General features: G+C 44.3%; 1 protein-coding gene, 1 non-coding gene and 1 pseudogene across 2 annotated transcripts; 1 reads left to right on the top strand and 2 right to left on the bottom strand.

Annotated features, from left to right (window-relative positions):
• The first annotated feature begins 529 nt into the window (after window positions 1-529).
• LOC135529106 (G-protein coupled receptor 4-like) lies at window positions 530-4,315 on the top strand. The gene is made up of 3 exons (XM_064958002.1): window positions 530-589; window positions 931-1,602; window positions 2,070-4,315. The coding sequence occupies exon 3, from the start codon at window positions 2,162-2,164 to the stop codon at window positions 3,017-3,019; it is 858 nt and encodes a 285-aa protein (XP_064814074.1). The 5' UTR covers window positions 530-589; window positions 931-1,602; window positions 2,070-2,161; the 3' UTR covers window positions 3,020-4,315.
• Window positions 4,316-16,276: 11,961 nt separating this feature from the next.
• LOC135529105 (polyadenylate-binding protein 1A-like) lies at window positions 16,277-22,738 on the bottom strand (annotated as a pseudogene).
• LOC135529109 (small nucleolar RNA SNORD72) lies at window positions 17,130-17,211 on the bottom strand. Its single transcript, XR_010453654.1, has one exon. It is a non-coding gene; the product is annotated as a small nucleolar RNA SNORD72 (small nucleolar RNA).
• Window positions 22,739-22,950: the final 212 nt, after the last annotated feature.

Here is a 22,950-nt window from a genome sequence, read left to right as displayed (position 1 = left end):
GAATGGATCAGGTCTGGGATCAGATGTCACGTTCCTGTTGTCACTCTGAAATACATCGAAGTAGAAACTTAGTGTGGAATGGATCAGGTCTGGGATCAGATGTCACGTTCCTGTTGTCACTCTGAAATACATCGAAGTAGAAACTTAGTGTGGAATGGATCAGGTCTGGGATCAGATGTCACGTTCCTGTTGTCACTCTGAAATACATCGAAGTAGAAACTTAGTGTGGAATGGATCAGGTCTGGGATCAGATGTCACGTTCCTGTTGTCACTCTGAAATACATCGAAGTAGAAACTTAGTGTGGAATGGATCAGGTCTGGGATCAGATGTCACGTTCCTGTTGTCACTCTGAAATACATCGAAGTAGAAACTTAGTGTGGAACGGATCAGATCTGGGATCTTTTAACCACTGGTAGTGATGTCATATGATCTCCCTGACCAATCAGCTATCGAAGACTGACAAATGCTACAGTAACACAAATTGTGCAATGAATTTTGACATCCTGGAGTGTTGGACTTCCTGTCTCACAGTATTTAAGGCTCAGACGTACATGCTGTATTGTCACTGGGTGTGCACCGTGAGTATCTGTGAGTATCTGTGCTGTATCTGTATCTGTGAGTACCTGTGCTGTATCTGTATCTGTATCTGTGAGTATATGTGAGTATCTGTGCTGTATCTGTGAGTACCTGTGAGTATATGTGCTGTATCTGTGAGTATCTGTGAGTATCTGTGCTGTATCTGTGAGTATCTGTGCTGTATCTGTGAGTATCTGTGCTGTATCTGTGAGTATCTGTGAGTATCTGTGCTGTATCTGTGCTGTATCTGTGAGTATATGTGCTGTATCTGTGAGTATCTGTGAGTATCTGTATCTGTGCTGTAAAACAAAATGTAATGTTTCTAACTTGTATTTACACCTCCTGATAATTAGTTGAGTTGATAGGCTACAAGACCAACGCTGAGGTGATAGGCTACAAGACCAACGCTGAGTTGATAGGCTACAAGACCAACGCTGAGTTGATAGGCTACAAGACCAACGCTGAGTTGATAGGCTACAAGACCAACGCTGAGTTGATAGGCTACAAGACCAACGCTGAGTTGATAGGCTACAAGACCAACGCTGAGTTGATAGGCTACAAGACCAATGCTGAATTGATAGGCTACAAGACAACGCTGAGTTGATAGGCTACAAGACCAACGCTGAGTTGATAGGCTACAAGACCAACGCTGAGTTGATAGGCTACAAGACCAACGCTGAGTTGATAGGCTACAAGACCAACGCTGAGTTGATAGGCTACAAGACCAACGCTGAGTTGATAGGCTACAAGACCAACGCTGAGTTGATAGGCTACAAGACCAACGCTGAGTTGATAGGCTACAAGACCAACGCTGAGTTGATAGGCTACAAGACCAACGCTGAGTTGATAGGCTACAAGACCAACGCTGAGTTGATAGGCTACAAGACCAACGCTGAGTTGATAGGCTACAAGACCAACGCTGAGTTGATAGGCTACAAGACCAACGCTGAGTTGATAGGCTACAAGACCAACGCTGAGTTGATAGGCTACAAGACCAACGCCTGTTAATCTAATTGAACCACCAGGTGAGACAATACTGTAGATTCCACATGGTTGCTCAATGGCTATTTGAACTGCTCTTGTGCTTCACGTGTTAAACACTGAAATACACAGTGATGACTTAGTTTTTTCTATCATATGATATTCATTTAAAAAATGTGGTAACGGCTCAATTGATGAGTTAATTGCATAAAAAGAGATGTTTTAAGGTATCCTGACATTTACACAAAGTAAGAATGTTAATGTCTATAGACATTGCACTTTGACAGGTCGTTGTTGTATTACATGTTCAGTTTCACTAAAAATATGCACAACGTAGACCTATATTGAGCATACTTCCTGTTTCTTTAGAAGGAAGGGAAATGCTTTTAGATTTAGAGTAAAGATGCATTAATTGAGCTCAAAACTAGACCTGTTTTAAAGAATCATGACTGGGATCTTAGATGTTATAGAGTAAAACACCAGCTATTTCACTCTCCCCCCCCGAGTGTAGGCGCACGACAGGAAGATATTAAGGACCTTGGAATCTGGAATCTGAAGAACCCTGCCATTCGCTAGTTCCTGCAACAACAAGCACCATCAAGGATGGCTGGAGCAAACCTCTACAATGTCACGGACGACATCCCGTCCAATTGGAGCGTCATTGAAACCGTCGTACAGTGGACAACATTCTCCATCGGTTTTCCTCTGATCTGTCTGTCCATTTATGCCATGTACTTCCTGATCAGAGCTGATCACATCGCTCCAGTCTATGTTATCAACCTTCTTATTGCAGATCTCATTCAGATCTGCACGAGGCCATTCAACCTGTCTGGTACCTGGAATATGATTGTAATATTTATTGAATTCTTTGGTATCAGTGCGAGCATTGGTTTCATGGTATGTGTTGCTCTGGAGAGATATCTTGTGATTGCATTTCCTCTCTGGTACCGTTTTCGTCGTAACATCAAATACTCGCTCATAATGTCCTCCGTTATCTGGGTTATCCCTTTCATCCAAATCTCCATGTTGTACCTCACGCCGACTTTCGGGACGAAACTGATTCTGTTTGCAGTTACCCTCCTCATACCCTTCCCATTGCTCATATTCTTCCTCGTGGGCACGTTGAAAGCTCTGTCCGTCTCCCTCTCTGTGCCAGCTGTCGAACAGAGACGGATTATTGGTACCCTGGCCCTTGTGCTGGGCAATTACACAGTCCTGTTCCTACCCCTCATCATACAATATCTGATAGCAGGGGTAACAGGCCATAACAATGTAGAGATTGGGACGCTCTTTGAGAGATTCAGCCCCCTTGTGGATCCCCTACTCTATGTGTTCATGAGAAAGGGAGCGAAGGACACTCTGGCCTTCCCCTGCGTCAACAAGCTCATGGGTGCCGAGGAGCAGAGTCAGGTCACCAACACTATGACCATGACTGACAGTGTAGTAGAAGGCTCCAGGTAGGACAGATGCAGGGAAAAGAACTGTATCTGTATTTTTTATTTTTTACCTTTATTTAACCAGGCAAGTCAGTTAAGAACAAATTCTTATTTTCAATGACGGCCTGGGAACAGTGGGTTAACTGCCTGTTCAGGGGCAGAACAACAGATTTGTACCTTGTCAGCTCGGGGATTTGAACATGAAACCTTTCGGTTACTAGTCCAACGCTCTAACCATTAGGCTACCCTGCCGCCCCTACACTCTAACCACTATGCTACCCTGCCGCCCCTACACTCTAACCACTATGCTACCCTGCCCCCTCTACACTCTAACCACTAGGCTACCCTGCCCCCTCTACACTCTAACCACTAGGCTACCCTGCCGCCCCTACACTCTAACCACTAGGCTACCCTGCCTCCTCTACACTCTAACCACTAGGGTACCTACCACCTCTACACTCTAACCACTAGGCTACCCTGCCCCCTCTACACTCTAACCACTAGGCTACCCTGCCCCCTCTACACTCTAACCACTAGGCTACCCTGCCCCCTCTACACTCTAACCACTAGGGTACCTACCACCTCTACACTCTAACCACTAATCTTCCCTGCACTATGTATAACTCCTATCAACTCCTGGTTAAAATTATCGTATCGAAACATTGTTGGGAGCTTTAACAGTGTGCGGCCTTGTTCTTTTCTTTGTTAAAAAAGATGCCATCACGGGCCTCCCGAGTGGCGCAGTGGTCGTCACTACAGACCCGGGTTTGATTCCAGGCTGTGCCATAACCGGCCGCGACAAACAATTTTCCCAGCATTGTCCGGGTTAAGGGAGGGTTTGACCAAGGGGGGGATTTACTTGGCTCATCACGCTCTAGCGACTCCTTGTGGCGGCCCAGGCGCCTGCAAGCTGACTTCGGTTCCAGTGGACGGCGTTTCCTCCGACACGTTGGGGCAGCTAGCTTCCGGGTTAAGCTTGCGGGTGTTAAGGAGTGCGGTTTGGCTGGTCATGTTTCGGAGGAGCCTTTGATGCAACTCCCCAACAGGCTCGGGAGAGGCAACGAGACAAGATCGCAATTGGATATCACAAAATTGGGGAGGAAAAAGGGGGTTAAAAAATGTATTGTTAAGTGTTGTAGTTAAAATGTGAAGAGTACATGCCTTGCTTTTTTTATATACAATACATGACATACTGTGTTGTACACAGCCCTATTCTGCATTGCGCTGTGTGTGTTGGGCTTGTATTGCAGCTTTATTATAATATATATATATAATAACATGGACTTCTTTCCTTCAATAAATTGATCATGTGGATATTTGAGATCGCTCTTTCTCCTCTTTTGTTCCCATTCTCTCCCAGAGTCCCTTTAAAAAAGAGGAGACTGAAAGTGGTCAGAGATAGAGCCAGTTTATTCAGATCCCAATAGGAGTACAAGTACATTCACAATACAACCTACAAGCCCATGTCTGTAGTACCTAATGAAATTTGAGTTCAGTTTGAGTAATATAACATGTCATTACATAGGAGGGTGATGTCATTACATAGGAGGGTGTAATATAACATGTCATTACATAGGAGGGTGATGTCATTACATAGGAGGGTGTAATATAACATGTCATTACATAGGAGGGTGATGTCATTACATAGGAGGGTGATGTCATTACATAGGAGGGTGTAATATAACATGTCATTACATAGGAGGGTGATGTCATTACATAGGAGGGTGTAATATAACATGTCATTACATAGGAGGGTGATGTCATTACATAGGAGGGTGTAATATAACATGTCATTACATAGGAGGGTGATGTCATTACATAGGAGGGTGATGTCATTACATAGGAGGGTGTAATATAACATGTCATTACATAGGAGGGTGTAATATAACATGTCATTACATAGGAGGGTGTAATATAACATGTCATTACATAGGAGGGTGATGTCATTTGTAAGTCGCTCTGGATAAGAGCGTCTGCTAAATGACTTAAATGTAATGTATGTAATGTCATTACACAGGAGGGTGTAATATAACATATCATTACATAGGAGGGTGATGTCATTACATAGGAGGGTGATGTCATTACATAGGAGGGTGATGTCATTACATAGGAGGGTGTAATATAACATGTCATTACATAGGAGGGTGATGTCATTACATAGGAGGGTGATGTCGTTACATAGGAGGGTGATGTCATTACATAGGAGGGTGTAATATAACATGTCATTACATAGGAGGGTGTAATATAACATGTCATTACATAGGAGGGTGTAATATAACATGTCATTACATAGGAGGGTGTAATATAACATATCATTACATAGGAGGGTGATGTCATTACATAGGAGGGTGATATCATTACATGGGAGGGTGATGTCATTACATGGGAGGGTGATGTCATTACATAGGAGGGTGATGTCATTACATAGGAGGGTGTAATATAACATGTCATTACATAGGAGGGTGATGTCATTACATAGGAGGGTGTAATATAACATGTCATTACATAGGAGGGTGATGTCATTACATAGGAGGGTGTAATATAACATGTCATTACATGGGAGGGTGATGTCGTTACATGGGAGGGTGATGTCGTTACATGGGAGGGTGATGTCGTTACATGGGAGGGTGATGTCGTTACATGGGAGGGTGATGTCGTTACATGGGAGGGTGATGTCGTTACATGGGAGGGTGATGTCGTTACATGGGAGGGTGATGTCGTTACATAGGAGGGTGATGTCGTTACATAGGAGGGTGATGTCGTTACATAGGAGGGTGATGTCGTTACATAGGAGGGTGATGTCGTTACATAGGAGGGTGATGTCGTTACATAGGAGGGTGATGTCGTTACATAGGAGGGTGATGTCGTTACATAGGAGGGTGATGTCGTTACATAGGAGGGTGATGTCGTTACATAGGAGGGTGATGTCGTTACATAGGAGTGTGATGTATAGCACATTCAGATGATACTAACCCACTGTATAGCACATTCAGATGATACTAACCCACTGTATAGCACATTCAGATGATACTAACCCACTGTATAGCACATTCAGATGATACTAACCCACTGTATAGCACATTCAGATGATACTAACCCACTGTATAGCACATTCAGATGATACTAACCCACTGTATAGCACATTCAGATGATACTAACCCACTGTATAGCACATTCAGATGATACTAACCCACTGTATAGCACATTCAGATGATACTAACCCACTGTATAGCACATTCAGATGATACTAACCCACTGTATAGCACATTCAGATGATACTAACCCACTGTATAGCACATTCAGATGATACTAACCCACTGTATAGCACATTCAGATGATACTAACCCACTGTATAGCACATTCAGATGATACTAACCCACTGTATAGCACATTCAGATGATACTAACCCACTGTATAGCACATTCAGATGATACTAACCCACTGTATAGCACATTCAGATGATACTAACCCACTGTATAGCACATTCAGATGATACTAACCCACTGTATAGCACATTCAGATGATACTAACCCACTGTATAGCACATTCAGATGATACTAACCCACTGTATAGCACATTCAGATGATACTAAACCACTGTATAGCACATTCAGATGATACTAAACCACTGTATAGCACATTCAGATGATACTAACCCACTGTATAGCACATTCAGATGATACTAACCCACTGTATAACACATTCAGATGATACTAACCCACTGTATAGCACATTCAGATGATACTAACCCACTGTATAGCACATTCAGATGATACTAACCCACTGTATAGCACATTCAGATGATACTAACCCACTGTATAGCACATTCAGATGATACTAAACCACTGTATAGCACATTCAGATGATACTAAACCACTGTATAGCACATTCAGATGATACTAAACCACTGTATAGCACATTCAGATGATACTAACCCACTGTATAGCACATTCAGATGATACTAACCCACTGTATAGCACATTCAGATGATACTAACCCACTGTATAGCACATTCAGATGATACTAAATCACTGTATAGTACCAGATGATACTAACCCACTGTATAGCACATTCAGATGATACTAACCCACTGTATAGCACATTCAGATGATACTAAACCACTGTGTTCATTGTACCATGGTGACGCAGTGGCCAGGGCAGATAGGGGTTTGAATGACTAGGCACGTTGGGCAGCCTTCCTTCTCCAGAGACACAGTGTGGTTGATGAGCTGACAGGGCTGCGTGTCCTGATGGGCAGTGTGTTTGGGCATTTAAACAGTGGAGGAGGCTGCTATTCAGGGTTGGACGCTCTCTGTTCACAACAACCTTGAATAGAGTCCCATGTTGGTAACAGAATGGATGAGGCCTACATGAACAGGTTACCATTGATTAGGCCTACACGAACAGGTTACCATTGATTAGGCCTACACGAACAGGTTACCATTGATTAGGCCTACACGAACAGATTACCATTGATTAGGCCTACACGAACAGATTACCATTGATTAGGCCTACACGAACAGGTTACCATTGATTAGGCCTACACGAATTAGGCCACTGTATAGCACATTCAGATGAGACTAACCCACTGTATAGCACATTCAGATGAGACTAACCCACTGTATAGCACATTCAGATGATACTAACCCACTGTATAGCACATTCAGATGAGACTAACCCACTGTATAGCTCATTCAGATACTAACCCACTGTATAGCACATTCAGATGATACTAACCCACTGTATAGCACCAGATGATACTAAACCACTGTATAGCACATTCAGATGATACTAAACCACTGTATAGCACATTCAGATGATACTAAACCACTGTATAGTCCCAGATGATACTAACCCATTGTATAGCACATTCAGATGATACTAACCCACTGTATAGCACATTCAGATGATACTAAACCACTGTATAGCACATTCAGATGATACTAAACCACTGTATAGCACATTCAGATGATACTAAACCACTGTATAGTACCAGATGATACTAAACCACTGTATAGTACCAGATGATACTAAACCACTGTATAGTACCAGATGATACTAAATCACTGTATAGTACCAGATGATACTAACCCACTGTATAGCACATTCAGATGATACTAACCCACTGTATAGCACATTCAGATGATACTAAACCACTGTATAGCACATTCAGATGATACTAAACCACTGTATAGCACATTCAGATGATACTAAACCACTGTATAGCACATTCAGATGATACTAAACCACTGTATAGTCCCAGATGATACTAACCCACTGTATAGCACATTCAGATGATACTAACCCACTGTATAGCACATTCAGATGATACTAAACCACTGTATAGCACATTCAGATGATACTAAACCACTGTATAGCACATTCAGATGATACTAAACCACTGTATAGTACCAGATGATACTAAACCACTGTATAGTACCAGATGATACTAAACCACTGTATAGTACCAGATGATACTAAATCACTGTATAGTACCAGATGATACTAACCCACTGTATAGCACATTCAGATGATACTAACCCACTGTATAGCACATTCAGATGATACTAACCCACTGTATAGCACATTCAGATGATACTAACCCACTGTATAGCACATTCAGATGATACTAACCCACTGTATAGCACATTCAGATGATACTAACCCACTGTATAGCACATTCAGATGATACTAACCCACTGTATAGCACATTCAGATGATACTAACCCACTGTATAGCACATTCAGATGATACTAACCCACTGTATAGCACATTCAGATGATACTAACCCACTGTATAGCACATTCAGATGATACTAACCCACTGTATAGCACATTCAGATGATACTAACCCACTGTATAGCACATTCAGATGATACTAACCCACTGTATAGTACCAGATGATACTAACCCACTGTATAGTACCAGATGATACTAAACCACTGTATAGTACCAGATGATACTAAACCACTGTATAGTACCAGATGATACTAAACCACTGTTTAGCACATTCAGATGATACTAAACCACTGTATAGCACATTCAGATGATACTAACCCCCTGTATAGCACATTCAGATGATACTAACCCACTGTATAGCACATTCAGATGATACTAACCCACTGTATAGTACCAGATGATACTAAACCACTGTATAGCACATTCAGATGATACTAACCCACTGTATAGTACCAGATGATACTAACCCACTGTATAGTACCAGATGATACTAACCCACTGTATAGTACCAGATGATACTAACCCACTGTATAGCACATTCAGATGATACTAACCCACTGTATAGTACCAGATGATACTAACCCACTGTATAGTACCAGATGATACTAACCCACTGTATAGTACCAGATGATACTAACCCACTGTATAGTACCAGATGATACTAACCCACTGTGTAGTACCAGATGATACTAAACCACTGTATAGTACATTCAGATGATACTAACCCACTGTGTAGTACCAGATGATACTAACCCACTGTGTAGTACCAGATGATACTAACCCACTGTGTAGTACCAGATGATACTAACCCACTGTGTAGTACCAGATGATACTAACCCACTGTATAGTACCAGATGATACTAAACCACTGTATAGTACCAGATGATACTAACCCACTGTGTAGAACCAGATGATACTAAACCACTGTGTAGTACCAGATGATACTAAACCACTGTGTTCATTGTACCATGGTGACGCAGTGGCCAGGGCAGATAGGGGTTTGAACGACTAGGCACGTTGGGCAGCCTTCCTTCTCCAGAGACACAGTGTGGTTGATGAGCTGACAGGGCTGCGTGTCCTGATGGGCAGTGTGTTTGGGCATTTAAACAGTGGAGGAGGCTGCTATTCAGGGTTGGACGATCTCTGTTCACAACAACCTTGAATAGAGTCCCATGTTGGTAACAGAATGGATGAGGCCTACATGAATAGATTACAATTGATTAGGCCTACATGAACAGGTTACCATTGATTAGGCCTACATGAACAGGTTACCATTGATTAGGCCTACATGAACAGGTTACCATTGATTAGGCCTACATGAACAGGTTACCATTGATTAGGCCTACATGAACACGTTACCATTGATTAGGCCTACATGAACAGGTTACCATTGATTAGGCCTACATGAACAGGTTACCATTGATTAGGCCTACATGAACAGGTTACCATTGATTAGGCCTACATGAACAGGTTACCATTGATTAGGCCTACATGAACAGGTTACCATTGCTTAGGCCTACATGAACAGGTTACCATTGATTAGGCCTACATGAACAGGTTACCATTGATTAGGCCTACATGAACAGGTTACCATTGATTAGGCCTACATGAACAGGTTACCATTGATTAGGCCTACATGAACAGGTTACCATTGATTAGGCCTACATGAACAGGTTACCATTGATTAGGCCTACATGAACAGGTTACCATTGATTAGGCCTACATGAACAGGTTACCATTGATTAGGCCTACATGAACAGGTTACCATTGATTAGGCCTACATGAACAGATTACCATTGATTAGGCCTACATGAACAGATTACCATTGATTAGGCCTTAGTTGATGACAAACTGACCTTTGTTTTTAGCCTGAAAAGTCAGGACCCCAGAAATGGGGCAGGTAGCCTACACTCACACAGCAGAGGCAATATTACACGCATGAACACAAGTAGAACAGGTAGCCTACACTCACACAGCAGAGGCAATATTACACGCATGAACACAAGTAGAACAGGTAGCCTACACTCACACAGCAGAGGCAATATTACACGCATGAACACAAGTAGAACAGGTAGCCTACACTCACACAGCAGAGGCAATATTACACGCATGAACACAAGTAGAACAGGTAGCTTACACTCACACAGCAGAGGCAATATTACACGCATGAACACAAGTAGAACAGGTAGCCTACATTCAGTATAATACAGGAGTTGAATCAAAACATGTTTTACACCCTAGTTCATGAGTTGTCCATAATTCATGAGTTAATGCTTGGAGTCTTCGCAGATCATGACATAAAAAACACAATTTTCCTTACGGAATCAGTGTTTTGTCATTATGAAGCATTTAACAATTGAATTAGAAAATTGAACTTAAAAGCCTGTATGAATCCTGGATATGTCTGGAAATGGCCTGTCAGTGTTACTATGGCTACGTAACATGTTTCTGTTTCTCCATTGAAAACAGTTCTCATGGGAACAACAAACCCTCAATAATGTAGGCCAATGTCACTGCAAAATCAAATGCCTCTAAACAAAAAAGTTGCCTTATAGACCTACTGTCATTACATATGACCTACTGTCATTACATATTGGATGCGCATTGGTGTCTAGCTGTAGGCTAGTTGTCTAGTGATATTGGTGTCTAGCTGTTGGCTAGATGTCTAGTGATGTTGGTGTCTAGCTGTAGGCTACTTGTCTAGTGATATTGGTGTCTAGCTGTTGGCTAGTTGTCTAGTGATATTGGTGTCCAGCTGTAGGCTAGTTGTCTAGTGATATTGGTGTCTAGCTGTAGGCTACTTGTCTAGTGATGGTGTCTAGCTGTAGGCTAGTTGTCTAGTGATGTTGGTGTCTAGCTGTAGGCTAGTTTTCTAGTGATATTGGTGTCTAGTGATATTGGTGTCTAGCTGTAGGCTAGTTGTCTAGTGATATTGGTGTCCAGCTGTAGGCTAGTTGTCTAGTGATATTGGTGTCCAGCTGTAGGCTAGTTGTCTAGTGATATTGGTTTCTAGCTGTAGGCTAGTTGTCTAGTGATATTGGTGTCTAGCTGTTGGCTAGTTGTCTAGTGATATTGGTGTCTAGCTGTAGGCTAGTTGTCTAGTGATATTGGTGTCTAGCTGTAGGCTAGTTGTCTAGTGATATTGGTGTCTAGCTGTAGGCTAGTTGTCTAGTGATATTGGTGTCTAGCTGTAGGCTAGTTGTCTAGTGATATTGGTGTCTAGCTGTAGGCTAGTTGTCTAGTGATATTGGTGTCTAGCTGTAGGCTAGTTGTCTAGTGATATTGGTGTCTAGCTGTAGACTAGTTGTCCAGTGATATTGGTGTCTAGCTGTAGGCTAGTTGTCCAGTGATATTGGTGTCTAGCTGTAGGCTAGTTGTCTAGTGATATTGGTGTCTAGCTGTAGGCTAGTTGTCTAGTGATATTGGTGTCTAGCTTCTTATGGCTTAGGGGCAGTATTGAGTAGCTTGGATGAATAAGATGCCCAGAGTAAACTGCCTGCTTCTCAGGCCCAGAAGCTAAGATTTGCATATTATTAGTAGTAATGGATAGAAAACACTGACGTTTCTAAAACTGTTTGAATGATGTCTGTGAGTATAACAGAACTCATATGGCAGGCGAAAACCTGAGAACAAATCCAACCAGGAAGTGGGAAATCTGAGGCTTGTAGGTTTTCAACTCTTTGCCTATCCAAGATAGTGTAAATTTGGTCTGATTGCACTTCCTAAGGCTTGTATTAGATGTCAACAGTCTTTAGAACCTTGTTTGAGGCTTCTACTGTGAGGTGGGGGCGAATGAGAGCTGTTTGACTAAGGGGTCTGGCAGAAGGCCATGAGCTGGTCACGTGCATGGCCGAGAGATCGACCTGCGTTCCACTGCATTTCTAAAGACAAAGGAATTCTCCGGTTGGAACATTATTGAAGATTTATGTTAAAAACATCCTGAAGATTGATTCTATACATCGTTTGACATGTTTCTACGGACTGTAACGGAACTTTTTTGACTTTGTCTGGACCTAGTGATCGCGCCTCATGAATTTGGATTTGTGAACTAAACGCGCAAACAAAAAGGAGGTATTTGGACATAAATTATGGACTTTATCGAACAAAACAAACATTTATTGTGGAACTGGGATTCCTGGGAGTGCATTCTGTTGAAGATCATCAAAGGTAAGTGAATATTTATAACGCTATGACTTTTACTGACTCCACAACATGGCGGGAATCTGTATGGCTTGTTTTGGTGTCTGAGCACCGTACCCAGATTATTGCATGGTGTGCTTTTTCCATAAAGTCTTTCTGAAATCTGACACAGCGGTTGCATTAAGGAGAAGTGGATCTAAAATTCCACGTTTAACACTTGTATCTTTTATCAATGTTTATTATGATTATTTCTGTAAATTGATGTGGCTCTCTGCAAAATCACTGGATGTTTTGGAAGCAAAACAATACTGAACGTAACACGCCAATGTAAACTGAGCTTTTTGGATATAAATATGCACTTTATCGGACTAAACATACATGTATTGTGTAACATGAAGTACTATGAGTGTCAACTGATGAAGATCATCAAAGGCTAGTGATTAATTTTCTCTTTCTGCTTTTTGTGACTCCTCTCTTTGGCTGGAAAAATGGCTGTATTTTTCTGTGACTTGGTGGTGATGTAACAATTGTTTGGTGTGCTTTCGCTGTAAAGCCTTTTTTGAAATCGGACACTGTGCTGGGATTAACAACAAGTTCATCTTTAAAACGGTGTAAAATACTTGCATGTTTGAGTAATTTTAACTTTGAGATTTCTGTTTGAATTTGGCGCCCTGCACTGTCACTGGCCGTTGTCATATCAGCCTTAAGAAGCCAGCTGTAGGCTAGTTGTCTAGGGAAATTGGTGTCTAGCTGTAGGCTAGTTGTCTAGGGAAATTGGTGTCTAGCTGTAGGCTAGTTGTCTAGTGATATTGGTGTCTAGCTGTAGGCTAGTTGTCTAGGGAAATTGGTGTCTAGCTGGAGGCTAGTTGTCTAGGGAAATTGGTGTCTAGCTGTAGGCTAGTTGTCTAGGGAAATTGGTGTCTAGCTGTAGGCTAGTTGTCTAGGGAAATTGGTGTCTAGCTGTAGGCTAGTTGTCTAGGGAAATTGGTGTCTAGCTGTCGGCTAGTGATATTGGTGTCTAGCACGGCCCGGCGGTCGGATGGTTAAGTTAAGGACAGCCAGCACAGCCCAGAGGTTGGATGGTTAAGGTAAGGACAGCCAGCACAGCATGGACCGAAGGTTGGATGGTTAAGGTAAGGACAGCCAGCACAGCATGGACCGAAGGTTGGATGGTTAAGGTAAGGACAGCCAGCACAGCATGGACCGACAGTTGGATGGTTAAGGTAAGGACAGCCAGCATGGACCGACGGTTGGATGGTTAAGGTAAGGACAGCCAGCATGGACCGACGGTTGGATGGTTAAGGTAAGGACAGCCAGCACAGCATGGACCGAAGGTTGGATGGTTAAGGTAAGGACAGCCAGCATGGACCGACGGTTGGATGGTTAAGGTAAGGACAGCCAGCACAGCATGGACCGAAGGTTGGATGGTTAAGGTAAGGACAGCCAGCACAGCATGGACCGACGATTGGATGGTTAAGGTAAGGACAGCCAGTACAGCATGGACCGGCGGTTGGATGGTTAAGGTAAGGACAGCCAGCATGGCCCAGAGGTTGGATGGTTAAGGTAAGGACAGCCAGCATGGACCGACGGTTGGATGGTTAAGGTAAGGACAGCCAGTACAGCATGGACCGGCGGTTGGATGGTTAAGGTAAGGACAGCCAGCACAGCATGGACCGACGGTTGGATGGTTAAGGTAAGGACAGCCAGCATGGCCCAGAGGTTGGATGGTTAAGGTAAGGACAGCCAGCATGGCCCAGAGGTTGGATGGTTAAGGTAAGGACAGCCAGCATGGCCCAGAGGTTGGATGGTTAAGGTAAGGACAGCCAGCATGGCCCAGAGGTTGGATGGTTAAGGTAAGGACAGCCAGCACAGCATGGACCGACAGTTGGATGGTTAAGGTAAGGACAGCCAGCATGGACCGACGGTTGGATGGTTAAGGTAAGGACAGCCAGCATGGACCGACGGTTGGATGGTTAAGGTAAGGACAGCCAGCATGGACCGACGGTTGGATGGTTAAGGTAAGGACAGCCAGCATGGCCCAGAGGTTGGATGGTTAAGGTAAGGACAGCCAGCATGGACCGGCAGCAACTAATGGTAACACAGGGAAGAAGCAGGATAATATAAGGGAGAGATATTTGTATGACTATTATACTGTCTGGCAGTATGACAGAGATATGTCACGGGCATTATGGTTGACTGGAATACTGTGGCAGAGACAGAACTAATATTAGGGTCATGGGCTTTGACAAAACTAATATCAGGGTCATGGGCCTTGGCAGAACTAATATCAGGGTCATGGGCCTTGGCAGAACTAATATTAGGGTCATGGACCTTGGCAGAACTAATATTAGGGTCATGGACCTTGACAGAACTAATATTAGGGTCACGGACCTTGTTATATGTATACACGTATCACAGGTTGACCAGTCAGAGTACTGGAGGGTCACAGATGTTAGATCACAGGTTGACCAGTCACATCTGCCTTTAACATTGCTGGTGTAACAGTATAACGTTAGACCGTCCCCTCGCCCGTACCGGGGCGCGAACCAGGGACCATCTGCACAAATCAACAACAGTCACCCACGAAGCATCGTTACCCTTCGCTCCACAGAAGCCGCGGCCCTTGCAGAGCAAGGGGAACTACAACTTCAAGGTCTCAGAGCAAGTGACGTCATCGATTGAAACGCTATTTAGCGCGAACCACTGGTAACCAAGCTAGCCGTTTCACATCCGCTACACTGGTCACCTCAGAAGAAAACTCTCATTGGTTTACTAAGAGAGACCATATCTGGGAGGTTGTAAAGACAACTGGTGATCAGCTGGAGCCGTACATCACATTCACGAGTCACCTCCAGTATTACTGTAAACTACAGCGCCACCTAGTGGCAGACCACAGCTCCTGCTACGCCAGCGCTCTGCAGTACCCATCACCTCAACAGCGCCACCCCACAGCTCCTGCTACGCCACTGCTCTACAGTACTCATCACCTCAACAGCGCCACCCAGTGGCAGACCACAGCTCCTGCTACGTCACGCCAGCGCTCTGCAGTACCCATCACCTCAACAGCGCCACCCAGTGGCAGACCACAGCTCCTGCTACACCACGCCAGTGCTCTGCAGTACCCATCACCTCAAAAGTACAGGTCAGCGTTTCCATTAGCAACTACAGTGCACTAAAAAGTGTGGGGGGGGAAACCTATAGCTCTTCGTCGTAATAATTCTGCCTTTTGGACCGACTATAATGTGAATGCCATCTACAAAGAGGTGAGACGAACCTTCGTGCACCAGCTCAAAGTGGGTTAACTGCCCGTTCAGGGGCAGAACGACAGATTAACCACACTAACCACTAGGCTACCCTGCCGTTAGACGAACCTTCGTGCACCAGCTCAAAGGAAACAGGCGGCCATTTTAGGTGTTTGATATCTTTATTCAGCAGTTTTCAATCCAAATGACTTTTCAAAGTACTCAGCTATCTCTGAACACAACAGCGGATATTCTGAGTATTGACACAGGAAGAGGAAATAAAAGAATGGAATGTTTGTCTTTTATGGTCACATTTGTCAAACATTTTTCAATAATTAAGATAGTTTTTGCTATTTTTTTGTTGTTGTTTGTCCACTTTTGTAACTTTTAATAACAAGGACTAGATTAATCTTCTCTAGACCCGGCAGATGTTGTATTCATTTTTTGTAAAGAAAAACTTTATTCATTTTTGCAATGTTTTCAGAGTTTTCAGGTTTTTTTCCATGTTTAAATTTTTTCTACCATTTTCTTCGGTGAAGCAAGTTAAAGGATTACCGTCTCTGAAACAAACAAACACATGTTAACATTAGTAGCATGCCAACATCGAGGTAACACCTTAAAAAAAACAACAGATTAAATAAAACATTTACATTCTAACTATAGTTCCTACCGGCTCTTAGCTGGGGACTCCGGCGGGGTTGGTGGGCTTCTGGGCGGACTCCTTGGCCTGGTGGGCCTGCAGCACAGCAACAGCCTCGTCCACCTTGGAGCGGAGAGACTCGGGAGACTCCAGCATGTGGAGCAACTCGGAGTTGTCTATCTCCAACAGCATGCCGGTGATCTTTCCAGCCAGACTGGGGTGCATGTTTTGGATGAGAGGGAACAGACGCTCGCCTGGAGAACGAGGAGGGGAGGGTTCAGCATCAGTAACGGACCCAGAAAAAAGGCTCAGCAGGGCCGGCAGTACAGAACAACAGATGCTCCTTCTTCAGTGGTTCGTGACGGATAGGTTGGGCTCTTTGTCTCAGTTTAAAATAAATAAGAATCACTGACATTCATAAGTTCAGACATTTTTACAGATTACATCATTGACAAAGAGCACATGAAAATGTTGATCGTCCAAAAAAAAAAAAAAAAAAAAAAAAAAAGCTTCAAAATGGTGTGTAACTTTTTGGACGACCAGACCAAATTCACATAGAAATGGGCGTTATAGATCTGGCATTCTCATTGAAAGCAAGTCTAAGAAGAGGTAGATATGATCTACGTTGCTATTTCTATACTTCCCGTTCCTCAAGTTGTTGTTTTTTGTGTGTTTTACTTTTGTGTTTTTTTGCGCCAGCTTCAAATAACCGAAAAGACAATATTTTATTATTGAAAAGATATTTCACAGCGCTTTTAGACGGAACAAATGATTCTCTACACAATGACCGATTATTTTATCACATAAAACTAAAGTTACCCAAAATATTTGAATTTTAGCAACCGGGAAATGACCGGGAGAAATCAACAGGCGAAAATCAGCCAATTCACAACACCGCCGGGTTAAGCAACATTATGAAACTATCATTTCACTATTACTACAGACATTTTCCTGACCTTCCACTGCAGAGAAAACACCTTTAGCACTATTACTACAGACATATTACGGCCATTTTCCTGACCTTCCACTGCAGAGAAAGCACCTTTAACTGTAGGAGACGGGAAGGTCAGTAAAAATAGACTCACCCAACATCTGCTTCTGTTCCTGAGGAGGAGCAGCCGCCAGCATGGAGGCCGTCAGAGGCTCCTGTCCCTGGACGTGGACAGCCGGCTGCTGCATGGTCACCTGGGGCTGGCTGGCCATGTGCTGCTGGGGGTTCCTCACGCCCGCTGCATACTTGTACTGAGGCATCCTCACCGGGGCTGCAGCTGCCGCCGCACCGGCAGGACGCTGGCCCAGGGCCTGGGTGGCTGGAGAAGGAGGAAGAGGAGGAGGGGAGAGAGGAGGAAGAGGGGAGAAAGAGGGGAGAGGGTCAACATCCAAGAGACAAGATTCATATATTTCGAGGCCTGGTGAGCGTACAAAACATTAAGAACACCTTCCTAATATTGAGTTGCACCCCCCCCCTCCCCATGCCCTCAGAACAGCCTCAATTTGTCAGGGCATGGACTCTACAAGGTGTTGAAAGCGTTCCACAGAGATGCTGGCCCATGTTGACTCCAGTGCTTCCCCACAGCTGTGTCAAGTTGGCTGGATGTCCTTTGGGTGGTGGACCATTCTTGATGCACACAGGAAACTGTTGAGCGTGAAAACCCCAGCAGCGTTGCAGTTCTTGACACAAACCGGTGCGCCTGGCACCTACTACCATACCCCCGTTCAAAGGCTCTCTGAATGACACACACACACCCCATGTCTCAAGGCTTAAATCCTTCAACCGACGGTATAAATCGAGTAAATAGTAGCAAGATGAAAACCATAACGGAACATGCAGGGCTGGGATAACCAGGTAAACTCACCCATTCTCTGGCCGGCCATCATTCGTGGCACCTGGGAGGACGAGGGCCTCATGGCACCGAAGGTCTGCGGCCGGGGGGCGGACGGACGCATGGCGTTGGGCATGTTCTGGAAGTCTGGAAGCAGAACGGACAATTAAAACATCAAACAACTTCCTGGATAGAGCTATTGGGTTCTAGTCTGGAGTGAAACTGTTGACTAAAATAAAATAAAAAATGTAGCTCATTACGTTGTGGTCTGACGCCCTGGGTGGCCCAGCGTGGGCCTGGTCTCAGCTGAGCCAGCTGATTGGTGGAATAGTAGGCAGCGCGGTTCTGAGTCTGGGGGATGGCAGCCATGAAGTACCCAGAGGGAGGGGCAGGCTGGTAGGGGTTGAGGACTGGGTTGGGTACGGGCCGGACGGTGGCCATCCTCTGCATGTACTGGTTGGTGAGGTGAGCCTGGCGCTCCTCTTTCCTCTGAGCCAGCGCCACGTACAGCGGCTTGGTGGCCACGATGCGCCCGTTCATCTCCGTCACGGCCTTGGTGGCCTCCTCCGGGGAGGAGAAGCATACGAAGCCGAAGCCCTTGCTGCGACCACCTTCCATCATCACCTAGAGGCACATTAAATAAAAGGGGTTTCTGAACCAGAAAGACAGGGGCCTATAGACCACACCGCTATATAGAGACAGGCAACAAGCGTACCACCACACTACCGTAATGGCTCAATCAAAGGGTGATGTTGACTTAGGAAGGTGTAGAAGGTGGTAGGAAGCGTGTAGGAAGGTGTAGAAGGTTGTAGGATGGTATAGAAGGTTGTAGGAAGGACTTAGGAAGGTGTAGAAGGTTGTAAGAAGCGTGTAGGAAGGTGTAGAAGGTTGTAGGAAGGTGTAGAAGGTTGTAGGAAGGTGTAGAAGGTTGTAGGAAGGATTTAGGAAGGTGTAGAATGTTGTAGGAAGCGTGTAGGAAGGTGTAGAAGGTTGCAGGAAGGTGTAGAAGGTTGTAGGTAGGTGTAGAAGGTTGTAGGAAGGTGTAGAAGGTTGTAGGTAGGGTGTAGAAGGTTGTAGGTAGGGTGTAGAAGGTTGTAGGTAGGGTGTAGAAGGTTGTAGGTAGGGTGTAGAAGGTTGTAGGTAGGGTGTAGAAGGTTGTAGGTAGGGTGTAGAAGGTTGTAGGAAGGTATAGAAGGTTGTAGGAAGGTTACCTTGGCGCTGGTGATGGTACCGAAAGGAGAGAACTCCTTCCTCAGACGCTCGTCGTCGAGGCCGTCGTCCAGATTCTTGACGTACAGGTTGACCCCCTGGTAGCGGGTCATACGGTCCTGTTTCATCTGCTCAAACTTGCGTTTTAACTCCGTCTGGCGCTCTCCTTCTTCTGGGCCCGGCCCACGTAGACCTGCCGGCCGTTAAAATCCTTCCCGTTCATCTCATCTACAGCCTGAGAACGTAACGGATACAGGTGGTCCCGTTGAGGTTAAAAATCCCTGTCTTGTACAGGACACGCAGCCCTATTTAACCTCCAGATAAACGATAATAAGGAAATGTACGGTACAACTCACCCTCTGAGCATCCTCGTGCCTCTCAAAGCTGACGGCCGAACCCCGGGACTTCCCGCTGTCGTCCGTCATCACCCTGATGCTCAGGGCCGGTCCTGGAACAGTAGAACCCAACACAAAAACGCCATCAAATTCTAACTCTACGGAACCGACATTTACAACACGAGGAACAAATCCGACAATCTGGGCTCGATTCCATTATAGTGCCGTGACAAAACATTTAGTTATTGGACACGAATTAGGTCGGTCCCTCCTCGCTTGGTGCCGTCTGCGTCCTAATGAAGACATCCCCGGGTGTGGAACAACAACATGTGTAAGACACTTACCATATTTCCCGAACAGCTCCCTCAGCTTCTCGTCGTCCATGTCTTCTCCGAAGTTCTTGATGTACACGTTGGTGAACTCTCTGGCTCTGGCTCCAAGCTCGGCCTCGCGCTCTTTGCGGGATTTGAAGCGTCCGACGAACCTATGGTATGTTAATAAAATAATATTGTGAGTTGAATAGTGTGTTGAAAGGGCTACCTGTTCTGCAGAGGGGGGTGAGCTTGCTAGTGTTTGTTTGTACCACCATTTTGACTAAACCCCCCAGGGAAGAGGATTGAGTTTGATAAAGCTGTGAGTAGAGAAGCACAAGGCTACAGAGCAACAGTTCTATATTAGTTGACACTTGAAACAAACAAAAAAAAACATGAGTTAGTAAGATTAAAGTTAAGACTCACACGAAAACAAACCCCTGCTTTAAAATCAAACCATTCTTTTAAATCCAGTTGAAATTGAAAACCAGTTCGCGTTTACAACTCAGTTACATTTCTGTACGGTTCAAGTTATAGTTGCATTTTAACTGTGGACAGCTGACCAGCCCCCCATCTATTATTGATTACGTCTCTGAGTTCACGAGGACTGATCACACTTACACTTTTCTGTCATTGAGCAGCATGCCGTTCATTTTCTCAATGGCCCTTTCAGCAGCCTCCTGGGTCTCAAAATGCACAAAGCCATAGCCCTTTGAGCCATTCTCATCACAAACCACCTGGGAGAAGGGACACCGGAGAGCACAGGCAGTGGGTTTTAAAACCATCAGGCGTACCGAAACAACACTCAAAATTCAACACACATTTCAACCAACACTGCTGAAGGGGGGGGGGGGGTTGAATAACACAGCACATGGCAGCCACACACAGCCAGAAAGCGTCTCTCTCATCCTACCTTGCACGATAGGATGTTTCCGAACGCTGAGAAGGTGTCATAGAGGGCCTTGTTGTCAATGGACTTGTCCAGGTTCTTGATGAAGATGTTGCCCACCCCACTCTTCCTCAGGGAAGGGTCACGCTGAGACCACATGATACGCAGGGGTCTCCCTTTGATGACGTCGAAGTTCATGGTGTCCAGGGCACGTTCAGCTAGAAACACATATCGGGAGCAGTACCATTAGAATGCGGTTGAAGGAAACCGCTCCATTGCAGACCATATGCGGCCGATACTCCCAATGTAACGCCACAGCAAATTAGTACGGTGAAAGACTCGTTGGCCTACATAGCTTGCTGAACTGAAACCATGTTAATCAAATGTTGACGCGTGATTATGTACTAGACCTAATGTTATTCATCACACCGGATTGACATATTTTTTGGTGCAACGTGAACGTTTGAGCCACGTCATGTTATTTTTTTTTACTGGTGACTCCATTACCATGACGATTAAATACGATGTATTATTATTTAAAAAAAATAAAATCATCAATAGTTACCATCGGCTGGTTGTTGAAAGTTAACGTAGGCATATCCGAGGGATCGACGAGTGATCATGTCCCTGCAGACCCGAATAGAGAGGATAGGCCCGGCGGGGCTGAACTTCTCGTACAGCATGGCCTCGGTGATATCCTGGTGCAGGTCGCCCACGTAGAGGGAGGCCATCGGGTAACTGGGGGCGCTTGGATTCATGTCTACCGGATCGGGGGTTTTGGTTTTTTTAAATAATACGAGAGGGTAAACACGTTACGTTGTCAGGCTAACGTCTGTGAAATGGTGTCTTGTGACACCGAAGATTTGTTGCTTGCTAAAAAATAAAAAAATGTTTTGGACGTTAACTACTTCGCACTTAGGCCCCAAAAAAAGCAATGCGGGCCGGCTGGCTAATTCTGCTACCTGGTGTCTAGCGAGCTAACGTTACCTTCTGGAGGAAATAAATTACAAAAGTTACTAGTAGCTACAATATGTATTAAACTACGACTAGTTAACGTTACAATAATAACAGATGCGATATCGACAACAAAAAAACCCTGCTACGTTAGCAAATAAAAAATACTAATAAAATGTCTCGGTTAACTATTAATATGAAATCACCCCACGCCTTTCCAACAATGTTATCAAATGGAACAAAATGACCTTCTCTTCCGAAATCTCGTCCTATTTTCGACGGGTTACTTGTTAGTCCTGCTTCACCGAGTTTTTCTTTTTCTTACAAAAAAATAATCTTCCCTTGTGTTTATTTATTTTATATATTTTTTTTGTGTTTTTTTTTTGATAATAAAATGTGTGCCGAGGCTCCGGAACACACTCTAGCGTAGCTACGCAGAAGGGAATGAACATGTGGTCATGTGCTGTTGAACCCCCTTAAAACACAGATCTCGCAGATTCTCTCGTTGGTTTGCGTCATCTGATCCTAACAACGCGAGATCTTATTAATCAAGACCTCTGATCAATACACGTATTGTTTTTTGTTTTATTTTCTTCTTCAATTCTTCCAAATAATATTCCTTGATTTGACCGCTATTGCTGCTCTAAAATTTCTGGTATTAGCAAATGCAACATAG

The sequence above is a fragment of the Oncorhynchus masou genome, unplaced genomic scaffold, assembly GCF_036934945.1.
Source record: "Oncorhynchus masou masou isolate Uvic2021 unplaced genomic scaffold, UVic_Omas_1.1 unplaced_scaffold_1097, whole genome shotgun sequence".
NCBI classification, from domain to species: Eukaryota; Metazoa; Chordata; class Actinopteri; order Salmoniformes; family Salmonidae; genus Oncorhynchus; species Oncorhynchus masou.
Note: the sequence above shows the minus strand (reverse complement) of the source record. Positions and strands in the feature narration are given on the sequence as shown.

Coding starts and splice junctions, on each gene's coding strand:
- LOC135529106 (XM_064958002.1), top strand. CDS start 2,162: ATGGCTGGAGCAAACCTCTACAATGTCACGGACGACATCCCGTCCAAT.